A 15,906-nucleotide genomic window follows, 5' to 3' on the forward strand; every position below is an offset into this window, starting at 1 on the left:
AGACATCTTCTGACCTTTGCGTTTAATACTTGTAAATTTAAAAAGCCTAGGAATGAAAATAACGATAGGAAATATGATATAAATGCACCTAAAGAGTGGGAGCAACACTTGGTTAAACATAACTTTCTCTAAGTAAGCTGGTATAATGCATCGTAAAATAGAAAAGAAAAAGGAATTAAATGACATTTTAGCAAGACGATTCAGTGGAGCAGAACACTGTTGATTTAGTTCTTGTTTGTTTTTTGTGTTTGTCAATTTCTCTGACTGGTGAGAAATATGAACAGAGGATTGTGCACACCAGAATAAAGGTGAACTGTGATATTCTACTGACAGCTTAATTGGTTTAGAAATGTGTATTACTTTACTTCATTCTTTGCAATCCTTAAATTGCAACTTGTAATTTTAAATGGATTTATTTTCAGATTTTAAGAATTAAGCATTGAAGAGCTACAGTATCTGCATCAAAACTACATGGCATTAATATACATGGATCCAAGATGAACAGAGTAAAGCAGTCGTGGAAAAGCCATTTAGCTGCCCAAACCTCTCAACTATTAGGGATAACATTTTTATATATACATCAATTCAAAATAAATCTTGATGAAAGAGAAAAATAAAAGAAAAGCATGTTTATAAGATCGGACAGTTAGAGACAAACAGGAGATTCCTTCTGCGTGATTTACCTCATAGAGTGTGATAATGCCATAAGTCTGAACTGGCTCTCTCCACTGCAGGTAGATCTTTTCTTCAAATGTGCTTCCCTGGATAGATTCTAGAGGTACTTCACCAGGCACTGATGAAGAAGTGAACATGTAAAGAAGTTCATTGTAGCACTAATACATTCCATGCCTAGGACCGTAGGACTGCTTGAATCCCAAATGGAATGCCATAACATTTTAATTTATTCCACAGACAAAATGGTCCTTTTCATCATGTATGATTGGAAAGTAACTTCAAGGTGCAGGGTGGTCAAAGGGAATACAGCTATGGCCTAAAGTTTTGCATCACCTATAGAATTATTTTGCTTCATAAAGTCAAATGAAACCTGCTGAATGTTATGTTAACATATGGAATTACATACCGCTTTGTAGTTTTCCATATACTTAACGAAAAACTGATAACCACTGAAAAATGTGACATTACAAAATCTAACATGAAATACTGTACTACTGTTATGGCTTCCGGCAAACTTTTGCGATATAATTTTGTAGTTTCTTTGATTACATGTTAAATAAAAGGTCTAAATGATGTTCATGTAGTTTTTCTTTTTAATTATGTCTCAATCGTAAAATTCTAGGTGATGCTAAACATTTGTCCACTTATGACATGGGATTTGATGTTCTGATGTACAGGGGTTACAGCTTCTGATTGACACCCTCCATAGTTGATGTATTATATGAGAAACATACAAACAGTGACCTTGCATCTTGCTTTACTCTTTACATGTTTCACACAGATTTTCATGAAGCTCTGACTTTACTTAAGAACAAAGTTATTTTCCTATTTCTCCTAATCTATCATGACATTCGTGACATTTTGGCCCTGTCCACACAGTCCCTTTAAACCGTCTTAAAAGTGCTACACTACACCGTACTCAAGAACCGGACTCAAGACCACAGGGGGTAGTCTCGAGTCTGGTTCTAAATTAGATCGTATCAGGTAGCGCGGTTTATCAGAAGTGTGGACGCTGTAATACCGAACTACATTTTTTGTGTATCCTCCAATATCCCATAATGCTTTATGATATGTTTTGCAATGTGAACATTACAAATACAGTACTCACAATAGGTGCCTGAAGGAGTTGAGAACCACTGTACCATTTATTTACCATTTATGTTGTAAAATGGTGGATCGTGGAGCGACAGAATAAAATTCATATTTATGGCATGATATCTTGTGATTAAGAAACAAACCCATAATGTTCATGTCTTCCGTGGGTATGAGCTCTATATTTGCAAGGTTGTAAACAGGCTTTGCATGGTGGGATACTATTGTATTAAGTCCCACAGTCCATTGCGCTGCTAGGAACTGGAACCAAACTATTTTAATAGTGCTTGTGCGCATTAAGCCCGACTAAACGTGAAACGGTACTTTAGTGGGGACGCGTTAAGCTAGATAAATTAAAACGTTTGAGTGTGGTTCGAGATTGGTTATGTGGTGTGGACAGGGCCTTTGTTTTGCATGTGGTGTTAGAGTATCTAGATCTGTATAGAAACAAAATGGCATTTAAGCAATTGTACTAGATGCGGCTATACCCTAGTTTGGTCAAGGTTGTTTCTCTAATTTGACAGGAGTAACTACTGTGACTCTCTAATAACGTACAACTGACCTTCTCTCAAATAAACATTTGTCAGAACCTTAAAGATGAAGTCCATTATATCTACAGGATAAATCTACGAGAAATACCAACAGGAATAAAAAGAGAAGCTTTCTTATTAAAAGCAAGTCATTTACAAGGAAGTTCAATCAACATTAAATAAACATGCTCACCATCTTCATCGGTCAGGACCCCCAATTCCTGGCTCTCCTTCCTGCCCTCAGGGTTCATGAGCACCAGTTTAACGCTGACATTGGTGTAGGGAGACAGCTCCCTGATGGTGTGCTGAGGGAAGTGGCTGTTTGTTTCATAGCACACTTCTTCCCTGACCTCCTCTTTTGTTCCCACCTGGTAGCGATAGTGGACAGTGAGGTTGTAGCTGTTGCAACGGGTCACGTTGTACCCAAAAGGTTCCCAGCGGACGGTGATTTGCTTGGACTTTATATCCACCACTTCCAGCTTCCGTGGACCATGCATGGGATCTTAGAAGAAAACAAATACATATTTCAGAGCTGGTTCGGCAACAGCAGAGTCAGCTGACATCAAAAGCTTGACTTTACTTCCAAAAGGGAGACATTTAGATGATAGAGACTTGAAAAAACACAAAGAAAAATATCATATCACCAGAAAAAACAAACACCTAGCAGTGTCTGACAAGGACACTGGAGTTCCAAACCATACAAATGCCATTTTTGTGCTCTTTGCTCTTTAAATATGTATTTCCTGTTGTTCTCTATGAAATATGTCATTAAAGAACATTTATGATAAATATAATATCACACTTCAGTTGCAGGTGTTACTTCTTGTAAATCTCAAAGGGATTATCAATAAGTAACTAACATTTTTCATTCTGAGCCTCAATGCCCAGTTTTCATGGTAAACTAAATATTCAGTCTTTTTTTGTTACCCAAAAACAACAAACTGTAACATTCAATCTTTTGTTTACCATTTTATTTTATGACTTCTCAGCAAGACCAACCGAGTAGGATCACCTGGGTCATACTGGCTTATGAATATGAGTGCAAAATCATTTCCCTTAGGAGTGCAGTGAGTGTCATACCCACAGCTCAGTCAGATAACTCCTTTACAATCCCCCAAAAGTGCCTGCAGCATATTTCATCCCCTCCTGACTGCCAGCTTTAGCTGACTTCCAAGCACTGAAGCCTGACAGTTGCTGTGCTGATCCAAGGGACCTGCAAGCCCATATTCCAGCCCCTGGCACTTCAACATCACATTTAATCAGTGATCCTTGTTGCTTCTACATTTGGCTCTGTTAATGCTCTGTTCAAGGGGCCAGAAAAGAGAGTAATAGGATCAATTTCCATTCCAGGTTCAATTCATAGCCCATTTCTCTGGTACTTTACCTCTCATCACAACTTACAGGAACCTGGGAGACATTTATGTGCAATTTTAGGGTACCAGCATTGATATTTAAAAATTCCGAAGCTAGATGGGAAATGTAAGCTTTTCAGGTTTTCAATTTGTTTTCTCTGTATAGGGAATAAATACATAAAAAAAACACACGCCAAGAAAAAACAGCAAAACAATTGGAAGCATTGATTTATACACTGTTTTAAAAACTAGTCTCATACAACATCCCCCATAAAACGCTGGTATGTGACAAAAGTTAGGAGATAAACTTTCTTTGTATTAAAATACAATGCCAAAACTAACAAATCATTTGAAGGAATAGCCTCCGAGACTGTGCCCACTCGCTTTATAGCAATTCCGTTGTTAACAGGACTATGTCTTTTAATACTTCAGCAGTACTGTAGAAGGAAAAGGTGAAGATACTATGATACTTAATATCAATATTGACAGATATCTCGAACATTTGTTTTGATGCTCTAGTATGCCCTGTAATTCAGACCACCCTCAATAAGGTTACAGTAATGAGCCTAAAGCCTTTCATCGTCTGTCTCTTTTTTTGAGTATCGAATTACATTTGTGACACACCGACTTGCATCAATTTAATTCAACTATCGTCTTTGTTAACAAACTCAACGTCTTGCATCATCTCCTGTTCAGTCTGTGTTTTTACTGAAGGAGCAATCACTAAGGCCCTTGATAAGCTTGGGCAAACATTTTGACTTTAAAAGTAACCCTTACACAGTAAAGACTGAACTTTTTAGTGCACTTGTTCATTTTCATTTTCTACAGTAAATGGAAAAGTTGAGTATTTGCATCCATCTTAATCTTCAGTAACCTGCATTTGTTTTGTAAACCGATATAAAACCCTTGGAAGATTAATGTTTGTAACTGTTACTGGGTATACAGTTTTGAACATGTAATTTACTTTCAGCTACAGTCTCTGATATTTGTAATTAGCACAATGTCCTCATTTGAATAAGGATAGAATGATTAGTATATTTTTGCTAATAAACACAAAAGCATATTTTGTGAATCCCATGGTGACTAAATTGCAAGCTAGGCATTGTCTAATACATTTATAAAAGCTGCAAATCATATTACTGAAAAACTCAGAGGGCATAGAGGTTATGTAATTTGGGAATTGTTAAATGGTAAGGCTAATGTTAATTTGCATAAAGAAATTAGTTAAATTAGGGCAAATGCTTTAAATGGCGGTTTACAATAAAGCAAAGGAACAACAGGAGATCTGGAGGTAAACGAACTAACTAACACAATGGCTGGGTTTACATGCACATGAAAATCGACTCTACAGTCTTGACTTTGACGTTATCACGCGAATCTGTGACATCATGCAAAAGAACATCCTTTGGACAGCATGGCTTTGGGCAGGGTCAATCGATTTCTCACGATAAAAATAGCTGTAAAAACCCATGTTAACCAGAGCAGGAATCGTGCTTGTGGCTCAGAAGGTTTCAGCAGTCAAGATCCAGTTCTTCTGACTTGACATATTCTCTAGCAGAAAGGCCATACAAAACAGACCTCCCCCCCCACCCTCTCAACACAAACACACAAACACACACCCACATTGTATATTTTAATAGAACTGCCGCGGTTATACTCATACCTACAACCGCTGGTACATTTTAAACACCATCAATATTAAAATAAGACAAACTATCGGATACAACTCAAAAGTTTTATTCAAGCACATCATGTCAAACATCTGCACAGCCGAAACTTTGTATTTAAATGAACAATTAAACATAAAAGGGTTTATTTTCTAACTTACCACATAGAAAGCACCACTTAAAATGAAAAACTATAATAAAATAAACATTTCAAAAGAAACTAGTGTGTAAACAGGTGTACGCACAGACAAAACTGTAAAAACAAAAGTAGTTTTTAATCTAAAATGAAGGTAACATATGATTTATCCTGTGTGTGTCACACAGAATCCAAGTTGAGCTGCTACAGCCTGCAGCTTTGCAGTTTTGTGATCAAAATGTTTCTGCTGAAGAGCTGTGGCTAGCTTCAAGAGGAAATCTTTCCTACCTTGTAAAAAATGAAGGAATTGATGGCTGCCAGGTCCAGTAGCGATAACAACAAGCTTGTACAGATATCAAAAATGTAATATTGTAGGGTACATTCAATAAATACATGTATTGTAAAAAGGTGGTTCTAGTGTTAATGAAACTGCCATTTAGAGATATCTTAAAATTAAGGTTTTAAAGATATCTCTAAATCATTTGAAGATATCGCAAAATAACTTCCTGTTCATTTAGTGGTATCTAAAAATAATTTCCTGTTCATTTAGAGATCTCTAGCTATATCTTCAAATGATAGAGATATCTTTAAAACCCTCATTTTAAGATCTCTCTAAATGACAGTTTGCCATACCATGCTAACAAAATCTACATGGTTTCCATATTATTTAGAAATCTGTAAATCAATTTGAGATATCTATTTCATTTTTAGATCTCTAATTGATTTACAGATACCTCTAATTGATACCATAAAATTAATTTTAGATTACTTAAAAACTGCACAATTAAAGATATCCATAATTCAATTTGAGTTTTACAGATACATCTCTAAATGACATTTTAGTTTGCTATAGTATATCTGTTTACATGATGTATTATGTGTATGTTATATAAAATATGTGCGGTGAGGAATTTGCTAAATGTTCCAGTGGCTATGTTTACAATGACTTGTGGCACCCAGAATGGAGTTCTTTTTTCTAGTATTCTGATGTCATCACACCGCAATCATAGTATACCTCTGTAGCTTTTGAAAATACGCATCGCAAGGGAAAGGAAAGGGAATTTGCTCATCTACATGTAAAAGTGAATTGATACAGGTCTAAACAGCAACACTACCCGACCGAAATACTTTCAAGGTAGCTACTGTATTCACTGTTCACTTGTCAACTATAAATAGCAACATTAAGCCCATTTACAAGTACATTTTTACTGACATGACTGTCTACAAGTTTAGCTAAGAGGAGGGACCATTTATTTATTTATTTTTTTTACTGTACTTTAAGGAATTTGAGTTACTGACAATGTTTTATTTTACAACTGCAATGCAATTTTCAGGCAAAAGGATTGTTTGATTCCTCAATTCATTTCATAATTAAAAAAATAAGATAATACAACAGTTAATTGAAAAGGAATGGAAATTAAAGAACTAAAAAGTTAGTACAATTTTTTTTTTTTTTTTTGGAATGCAAATAAGCCCGATTACCTTCTTGTTCTGTTGAAAGTTGTCAGTAGTTTAAATGTGCAATATGAACAAATAAAAGTATAATGATTGGTCTTCAACAATTAATTTTTTTATTGTAATTTCAGTTAATCTTTTATGGGGGAAAATGTTTCTCTGCTAATTTCTTCAGGGTCCACCACTTTAGGCATTGTATTGTACACAGTTATGCTTATTTTCCAATCCAGTCGATAATGAGACAGTCACCTTACAGTACAATGGTAAAATTAAGTACTGTATAATCAGTAAATGCACAGTATTAGAAGGAACAAAACCAAGGCAAACTTTACTGTTGAAATTCATTATACTATGGTAAATTTAAGTTTACACAACAGGGAGAAAAAAATAAATAATACAAAAAAAGAAATCCATCCAAGCCAGCAATATTTGAATCCTCTGAATCCTTAAAATAAAAGCCTCAAAAACTGAACCATAGTCAATACATAACAACAGGTAAAGACTGTGCTATTTATTTATTTATTATTTTAAAAACATAAATAAATTCAACCCTGAAATCAAATAAAAATACCAATGCCATTCAGTAGGATTAAAATAATACTAAAACAATATTAGAATAATACCAAAACAGTCCATAATGCAATGTGTTACAATTCTGTTACATGGGCTGGAGAAAAGACCCAAAAATTAGCTCCTTTGTAAAACAGCATTTACTAACTAACAAACAATTCAAGAGTAACGTGTTGAATGGCCAACAGGTTACCATAGAAACATGAAAGCCAAACTAACTGGGTTCCACTACAACCCTCAAATGAACAGGAACTCTTTGACACAATTTCAGTGTGACTAAAGAACATCCCTACCCACTTCCTCTAACACTACATGATAACATGGTGCAGGGTGGGTAGGTAGGCTTTATACTCCATTAAACAAATTTGGTACACCCAAACGTGACAGAATGAGGCTAAAACTTGCATGCGTCTGCAGTCAAGCGACACCAAAAAAGCTGTAACAGTAATAGAAACACTATTCTATTTATTAGAAATATTAAAAGGACAAATTGGATTCATAATTCTGACCTTGAAACTACTTCTCCTGGATTGTCAGGAACATAAAATCCATTAGCATATACTCGAAGAAAAGATGTCAAACTTGACAAGTGGGCATTGGATAAAGCAAATTGTCACATTTGAAGGGGCTTTTATATAACCAGAGTTGAACAGACTCATTTCATTGAATGTACTGTCTTTTTTTTTTTTTTTTTTTTTTTTACATTGTGTACAAAGTCGGCCTCCCTTCCTCTGCGCTCACTGAGACAAAGCACAACAACAAAAAAAATAAAATATAACCTGAGACAGAATGACAGTTCAAGATGGTAAAACAAAGAAAAAAAATATTTATAATTTAAAAAGTGTATTCATTTTGAATGCAGCCCTGATGTCAATGACCAATTTTACACACACTCAAAACCAGAACACCTACAGGTCCCAATTTTGTCAAGATCTGCTTCCTTATGTTACCTTCATATGTGTCTGAACATGCAGTTCTGATTTAATGTGCTCTAAAGGTTAGTAGAATTGTTGTGGAAATACACACATAATCAGATAAAGGAAAAAGTGTGAAAAAAGATTCCAAATATGCCTGCTTAGTTAATCCCTAATTTACAGTACCTATGTATTTCTAGAATTATATAGATAGATAGATAGATAGATAGATAGATAGATAGATAGATAGATAGATAGATAGATAAACACTTGGACAGGTAGAAATACAGACAGATAGATTAGAAAGATACTCAAAATAGAGTACCCTTTCCATAACTCCCAGAATTTTGAGAGTTGAATTTGCAACAAAAACTAATAGATTGCAGTACCATCCATATCATGCCAAATCTAGCCCTATGTACCTGTATGTACAAGATAACCCGAAAGTGAACGAAGGGGAAAATGTCACCATGATATACAATGGCATTTTTTCTATGCTACTTAAAGACACATGTTAATCAAAAGCAGCAAATTGTGGAATTTTGTAATCACTCAAATGGAAGAACATATTTCCTAAACAAGGCAACGATTTACAGTCTGTATTTAAACTCTAAAAATCCTGCCATATCCCTTTAGATCCTAAAACAACTGGTGGTATGATTATTGAATAGCCTACAGAGACAATAGTGAAAGTCGATGAAAGGAGTAAACTATAAAGTATACAGAAAGGAAACAAAACATTGGATTAGTGTGGCGTTTACTGCATCATGTATATTTTAATCTCTGCATATCCACTTCAAAGATTGGTCTGCACAAAAACAAAGAAATGCAAGTTGAAATTTCAATTAAAATCGCATACTTAAGTACACAATAATAAAGGGCAAAAACAAGTTTTAGCTTGCTTGAAGGAGAGCATCTTCTCCACTTATTCATAATCTTTTAGGAATAAGAACCAGAAAAAACAGAATAGTCAAAACCCTCAATTTGCAGAACTATCTGTTAGCCGCAGTCACTAAACAACAGTTACACTAAAAGCATGGAGAATTGTTGGGTAGCCAAGCAAAGAAATCAAATTAGAATGACTGGGCTCTATGTGACAAAGTGACACACGCGCTAAAATGTGAATCTATACCTTTTCTGTAAAATACTCAGACAGAATTGCTATTTTCTGATGAAACGTCATGCCTTAATTGCTGCACATAAGCAAGAACTCAGTCAAGGACGACTGTATTATTGGAGTCAATGGTCTGATGCATCTTGTTAAATGATTACTATAAAATTCTAAAATATCTATTTTGTGCAAATTTAAATTTTCAAAACTGAATTGACGTCAATAGCATAAGTCATTTATGCAACCAACACTCAGCTTGTATGCAGAGGGATTGGAATTCTAATGAGGAATTTCAATGTATTCGGGCATTGTGCTTTTATGTTTCATGATGAAACATATTTTCAATTTAAATCTCAGTGAAATCCACAGACCATAATGTTTTCTCAAGCAGGTTTGCTGATAAACAGAAACTCAAAGAGGGTAATGAAACAAGTGCAGAGTAAATTAAATACAGCAAGTAGCAGAAAAGTATTCAGCAGTCACAAACTTTAACAGATCCAAAAGTAGATTACGTTTTTTAAAAGAAAGTTGTCAAATAAGTTGAGAAGATGTGGACAGAGGATTTATATGGACTTACGGTATACTGTTTACAGAACTGAAGCTGAAAAAATATTTCTGTACATATCCAATACCTCATTATAGGCTAATAGAAATATAGGAAGCATAGTGTAAATAAAGTATTAAAAGGCGTGACTCGTGTAAAAGTTATACTTTGAGAAAATTAAATATAACCCCTTTAAGCTGTACAAAGGTCCTGATGGTTTTAATGCGCAGTGCACATTCAGTAATGTTCTCTAAGGGGTAAAATTCTCCCACAAACCTGCAAGTTAACTAATGATTAATACAAACCATAATCAACAGGTACTCCTAGATGGATGTTATGGTACACACAAAAAAAAAGAATTTGTGTGCTGAGGTAACAACTTATAAACTCCCACCACTGTAATTAAATAATTTGTATTTGGCATTGAGATAATGTTATGGAACTATTATCATGTTTCATTATTTTGGCTTGACATTTAAATACTGTTTCTATAATATTAGCACATAACCACTGTGTGTTATGTTTAATGATCTACACATCCAACCTTTATCATCTAATTAGATAACAAGATAAACAATCAAAAAGATATTTAATATCTAGCAGTTTGTTTTTCTACCTAAAATGAATACATCAGAAGTGCTGTCAATATAAATAAGAAAAAAAACTTTCATTTTTAAAGTTTTAACTAAGAAGAAAAAAACGATCCTATGCATTTCCTATTGCACACTGAGTCCGTAATTGTCGTACGACGGTGATGCATCAATTAGGGAATCGATGCAAGTTTGACTTGATCCAATTTGACATGACATTGACCAATGATAATCACTTGGGAAGACACATGGTTTTATAGCAACGGCTTTCTCATGAGGTATTATGTTATTGATTATAAGTTTTACATTGTGTGTGTGTCTTTTATAGTTACTTTTTTTTAATCATTATGTTTATATTGTGTGTGAATATGTTTTTATAGTCGTTTTAATGCAGTATTGTCCAAGTTTAGAATTCTCTCATTACACGTGGCTGACCCTGAGACGGGGGGGGGGGGGTTTGCATTAAAAGACAAAATGGACGCACCCCCTTAGACTCAATAACTGGTTACGCCACCTTTAGCAGCAGTAACTGCAACCAAATGCTTCCTGCAGTTATCGATCAGTCTCACTGTGTCGTGGAGGAATTTTGGCCCATTCCTCCATGCAGAACTGCTTCAATTCAGTGACATTTGTGGGTTTTCGAGCATAAACTACTAATTTCAAGTCCTGCCACAACATGTCAATGGGGTTTATATCTGGTCTTTGGCCGTTCCAAAACTTTTAATTTCTTGTTCTTCAACCATTCCGATGTAGACTTGCTTCTGTGTTTCGGATCATTGTTTTGCGGCGTGGCCCAGCTGCACTTCAGTTTCAGCTTATGGACGGATGGCCTGACATTCTCCTGTAGAATTCTCTGAAACAGAGCAGAATTCATGGTTCCTTCAATAATGGCAAGTCGTCCAGGTCTTGATGCAGCAAAGAATCTCCAAATCATGACACTACCACCACCATGCTTAACTGTTGGTATGAGGTTCTTGCTGTGGAATGCAGTGTTTAGTTTTCAGCAGACATAATGGGGCCCATGTTGGCCAAAAAGTTCCACTTTTGACTCATCTGTCCGTAGAACATTGTTCCAGAACTCTTGAGGATCATCCAGGTGCTTTTTGGCAAACTTGAGATGAGCATTCATGTTCTTCTTTGTGAGCAGTGGTTTCCGCCTTGCTGATCTGCCATGAATCCCATTTTTGCCCAGTGTCTTTCTGATGGTGGAGTCATGAACACTGACCTTAGCCGAGGCGAGAGAGGCCTGCAGATCCCTGGATGTTGTTCTAGGGTTCTCTGTGACTTCCTGGACGATTTTATGTCTTTCTCTTGGTGAGATTTTGGCAGGACGGCAACTCCTGGGAAGATTCACTACTGTCCCAAACTTTCTCCATTTGGACAACTTGGCTCCGACTTAGGGGTCACAAATGGAGATTAGATAAAGGAGCATTCAAAACAGAAAATTGGAGGCACTTTTTTACACAGAGAATTGTGCGAGTCTGGAACCAACTCCCCAGTAATGGTTTTTAAGCCGACACCCTAGGATCCTTCAAGAAACTCCCTGATGAGATTCTGGAAACAATAAGCTACTAACAACCAAACAAGCAAGTATGTAAACTTTCTTATGCAATTATGAACCGATAGCATACATAAACAAATAGATTTTGTGCATCATAGGTTATTACGAACATATACCTTTTATTTCAATTGTAGTCGAGGAAGTAAAGAAACAGTAGCCTAACCTGCGAGACACATATCAGAGAAAGAAGGGTCACAGGCCAAGAGCGAAAAAGAGTCAGAAAAGAGAGGCAGTACATGAAAGTGATAGAATTTCTGGCTTCACACACAGAGAGTAGAAGGTCATTATGGTAAAGTATTTTCGGTAGCTCATTGCTAGCTTCCCAACGTTTAGATATATTTATTACAGAAGTGAATGTTTTTAATAAAATATTGGTCATATGGTTTCTGATGCTGTGACAACTGTATGCAGTTGTGTAATATACTTTTTTAAATTATTGTAGATCTAGTATAAACGTAATAATTAGCAAACGTTTTAACTTCCATCTTAGTGCACTAAAGAATAAAGTGGTTTATGATCAGCTTTTGCTGATAATTAAGTTTACACTACATTTAACATTTGTGTTAAAAGTTATGTAAGAATTAACAGAATTGTATTTATACTTTATTAAAATACTGAAACTAGGTATATTTACTACAAAACCTCCCCTACACATCAGTACTCTGAAGTACGATATTAACACATCTAGCGTGCAATGGATTGATGCACAACTTTCAGATGACGGATGATAAATGACGGAACAGACCAGGTGTGCAACTGCCTTAAAGTCTTGGATGTGAGGAAGTAAATTGGGCATATCAACTGCAGCCGTAACCTAACAGACTTGAAGCATATACAACTAGTGCCTCAACAACAGAAATTATTTCTGTCATCCAGCTTCAGAAACTGAAAAATCACAAACGTTCTGCATGCACAAATGATCAAGTAAAGAATAGTTCATAAACCTGAGGCGCAGCTTCTTTTTTCCTAAGTATCAGCTACTTTTTTTTCGTGACACATCGTAAAGAACCAGCAAGAACATCTGCGATCACTGGCACTTTACACTGATCAACCAAGTCCACTCTACTGAATTTGAGCAAAACACAATTGTTTTTCAAAATTGAGAAATGCCATTGTATACATTTCCTAGATACCTTTATGTATTAATGAGAGGACATAAAATACATTGTGTATTGATGCTAAATGAACTGCAGTAGACATGGGGGGATACCTGATACGAAACATACTGTTAAAGTAAACAATATTTTGACATTCATTGTAGGGAATATTCTTTATTTTGCATAGTTTATGCCATGGGTGCATTCTGCATATAGCCTTGCTGTATATATCCGTATGGATTGATTTTCTCATAAATCGTCAAAGGACCCTCAGGAAATCCCCTGGATCCGCCCATGTTTGTGTGTGTGTGTAATATATATACATATACACATACACACACATATATATTCTGTAATGTATTCTGTAACTCAAGGTTCGTTGCCCCTTTAATTCAGGACCCAGGACACAGAAATTGATTTTTCAAGCACTTACGCACACTTTTAATAAACAGAAATAAACAAAAACAAACACTTAGCGCTTTCTTGAGCTCTAACTACTACACACAGGACATCTAAGCTGTTTACCTGTAACACAAACTGACCAAACAAAACACACAAAAAAGGCTTTTTCACACTACCTTTTTGTTTCGGTTGAAATCACCATCAACCGGGCTCCTCACACACCAGCAGCCGCCTGGCTGCTTTCTTTAAATACCTTGCACCTGGCTCTAATTTACAATGACAGCCAGGTGCAGGTGATAATTAACAATTAAACAATTACGATAATCGATGATCACTACTGAGATCAGTATATCCCCAGGGTCTTAAAGCCTTCAGATATCCTTTCTAACATAATACATTATTTCACAGTTTGTTTACTACCCAGTTGGTTTATGTTGTCTTCACATTTAATTATTTTAGTTTTCTTTGAAACCATCACTACAACTGTTACCCAGATGGAGTGTGCATTCATTACAGCCACGGCCCCATGGCTGACCAATTTTGCTCCGCAATGTACACTCCATCATTATATATATATATATATATATATATATATATATATATATATATATATATATATATATATATATAGACACACACACACACATATATATATATATATATATATATATATATATATATATATATATATATATATATATATATATATATATATATATATAGAATAAAAGAAAGTAAATGCATAAATAGACTGAACACAATTATGCCAGCGGGACTCAACAGAAAAGAATGAACTAATTCATTCCAATAAATATATAAAAGTTAAAAATAATTAAAAAAACAAAATTAATTCAAAGGTTGTGCATGCTGATATGCTGGGGAGACCATATCAAGGCTGATCCTCAGAGCCAGCATTGCATGATAATATAAATATAAGTTTATGTAAAATAATGTTAATTAGAATTAATATAGATTTAAAGATATAAGTAAAAGTGATGTCACATATAGAACACCATTATATCATGTAAGAATAAATCATGGATTTGAATATAAATAATAACAAGTAGTTGTCATGCCATCAAACACCTATAAATACCTCCAATGTTTTGATTCAAACACAGGCTCCCTTGAGAAAGATATGTACAACATATCGAAATGAGCTAAAATATATATATACACAGACACACACATATACATACATACAATGCAGTCCTGCTGAAAGGTGAATTTCCTCCCAAGCTTCAGTCTTTTAGCGGACTGAAGCAGATTCTCTTGCAGTATTTTCCTGTATTTTGCTCCATCCATTCTTCCTTCAATTGTAAAAAGATGCCCAGTCCCTGCAGATCAGATGCATCTCCACAGCATGATGCTGCCACCACCATACTTCACTGTAGGGATGGTGTGTCTTGAGGCATGGGCAGTGTTAGGTTTATGCCACACATAGGGCTTTGAGTTTTGGCCAAAAAGCTCTATCTTGGTCTCATCTGACTACAAAACATCCTTTTATCCAGACAATGTGACAGCAACTTTAATGGTTCACAGTTGGAGGCCAATGGTAAGGTAATTGTGTCCTCGTTAGGGCAATTTCTTTCATCGGTGCAAACTGGGAGCTTCCACAGTACAGGGGTTGAATATTTATGCAAGCAAGATATTTCAGTTTTTTTATTTTTCTTAAAAATATTTCCCAACATAAAACCAACGTCACCTTACAATAATTGAGTTTCAGTGTTTAAAAATAAAATATCAAACAGAACGAAATTTCAATGTACCATTTGTAATTCAGTAATATGAGAGAATTGGTCAGGGGTCTGAATACTTTTGCAAGCCACTGTGTGTGTGTGTGTGTGTGTGTGTGTGTGTGTGTGTGTGTGTGTGTGTGTGTCTATATATATATATGTCACACATATATACACACACACACACACACAGTGCCTATAGAAAGTCTACACCCCCTTGAACCTTTTTCACATTTAAATGAGGATTTTTTCCCCACACTTATCTACACACCATACTCCACACTGTTAAGGGGAAAAATGGTTTTATTGAGAAAAAAATATATTAAAAATTCAAAACTGAAAGATCATAATTGGATAAGTCTCCACCCCCCTGAGTTAATACTTGGTGGAAGCACCTTTGGCAGCAATTACAGCTGTGAGTGTTGGGATAGGTCTGTACCAACTTTGCACACCTAGATTTGACAATGTTTGACC

The 15,906-nt window shown here is 35.4% G+C and overlaps 1 protein-coding gene across 9 annotated transcripts in view; it reads right to left on the reverse strand.

Annotated features, from left to right (window-relative positions):
• LOC121314478 (receptor-type tyrosine-protein phosphatase mu-like) overlaps nucleotides 1-15,906 on the reverse strand; it is a 275,442-nt gene that overhangs the window by 102,071 nt on the left and 157,465 nt on the right. For all 9 annotated transcript variants that reach the window (XM_041247804.1, XM_041247803.1, XM_041247802.1 and 6 more), the window contains exons 8-9: nucleotides 2,491-2,799; nucleotides 684-793 (exon numbers count right to left, since the gene is read on the reverse strand). In XM_041247804.1, the coding sequence (XP_041103738.1) occupies nucleotides 684-793; nucleotides 2,491-2,799 (419 nt within the window). The remainder of the gene's footprint in view (nucleotides 1-683; nucleotides 794-2,490; nucleotides 2,800-15,906) is intronic.

Source organism: Polyodon spathula, chromosome 4, assembly GCF_017654505.1.
Source record: "Polyodon spathula isolate WHYD16114869_AA chromosome 4, ASM1765450v1, whole genome shotgun sequence".
Taxonomy (NCBI): Eukaryota; Metazoa; Chordata; class Actinopteri; order Acipenseriformes; family Polyodontidae; genus Polyodon; species Polyodon spathula.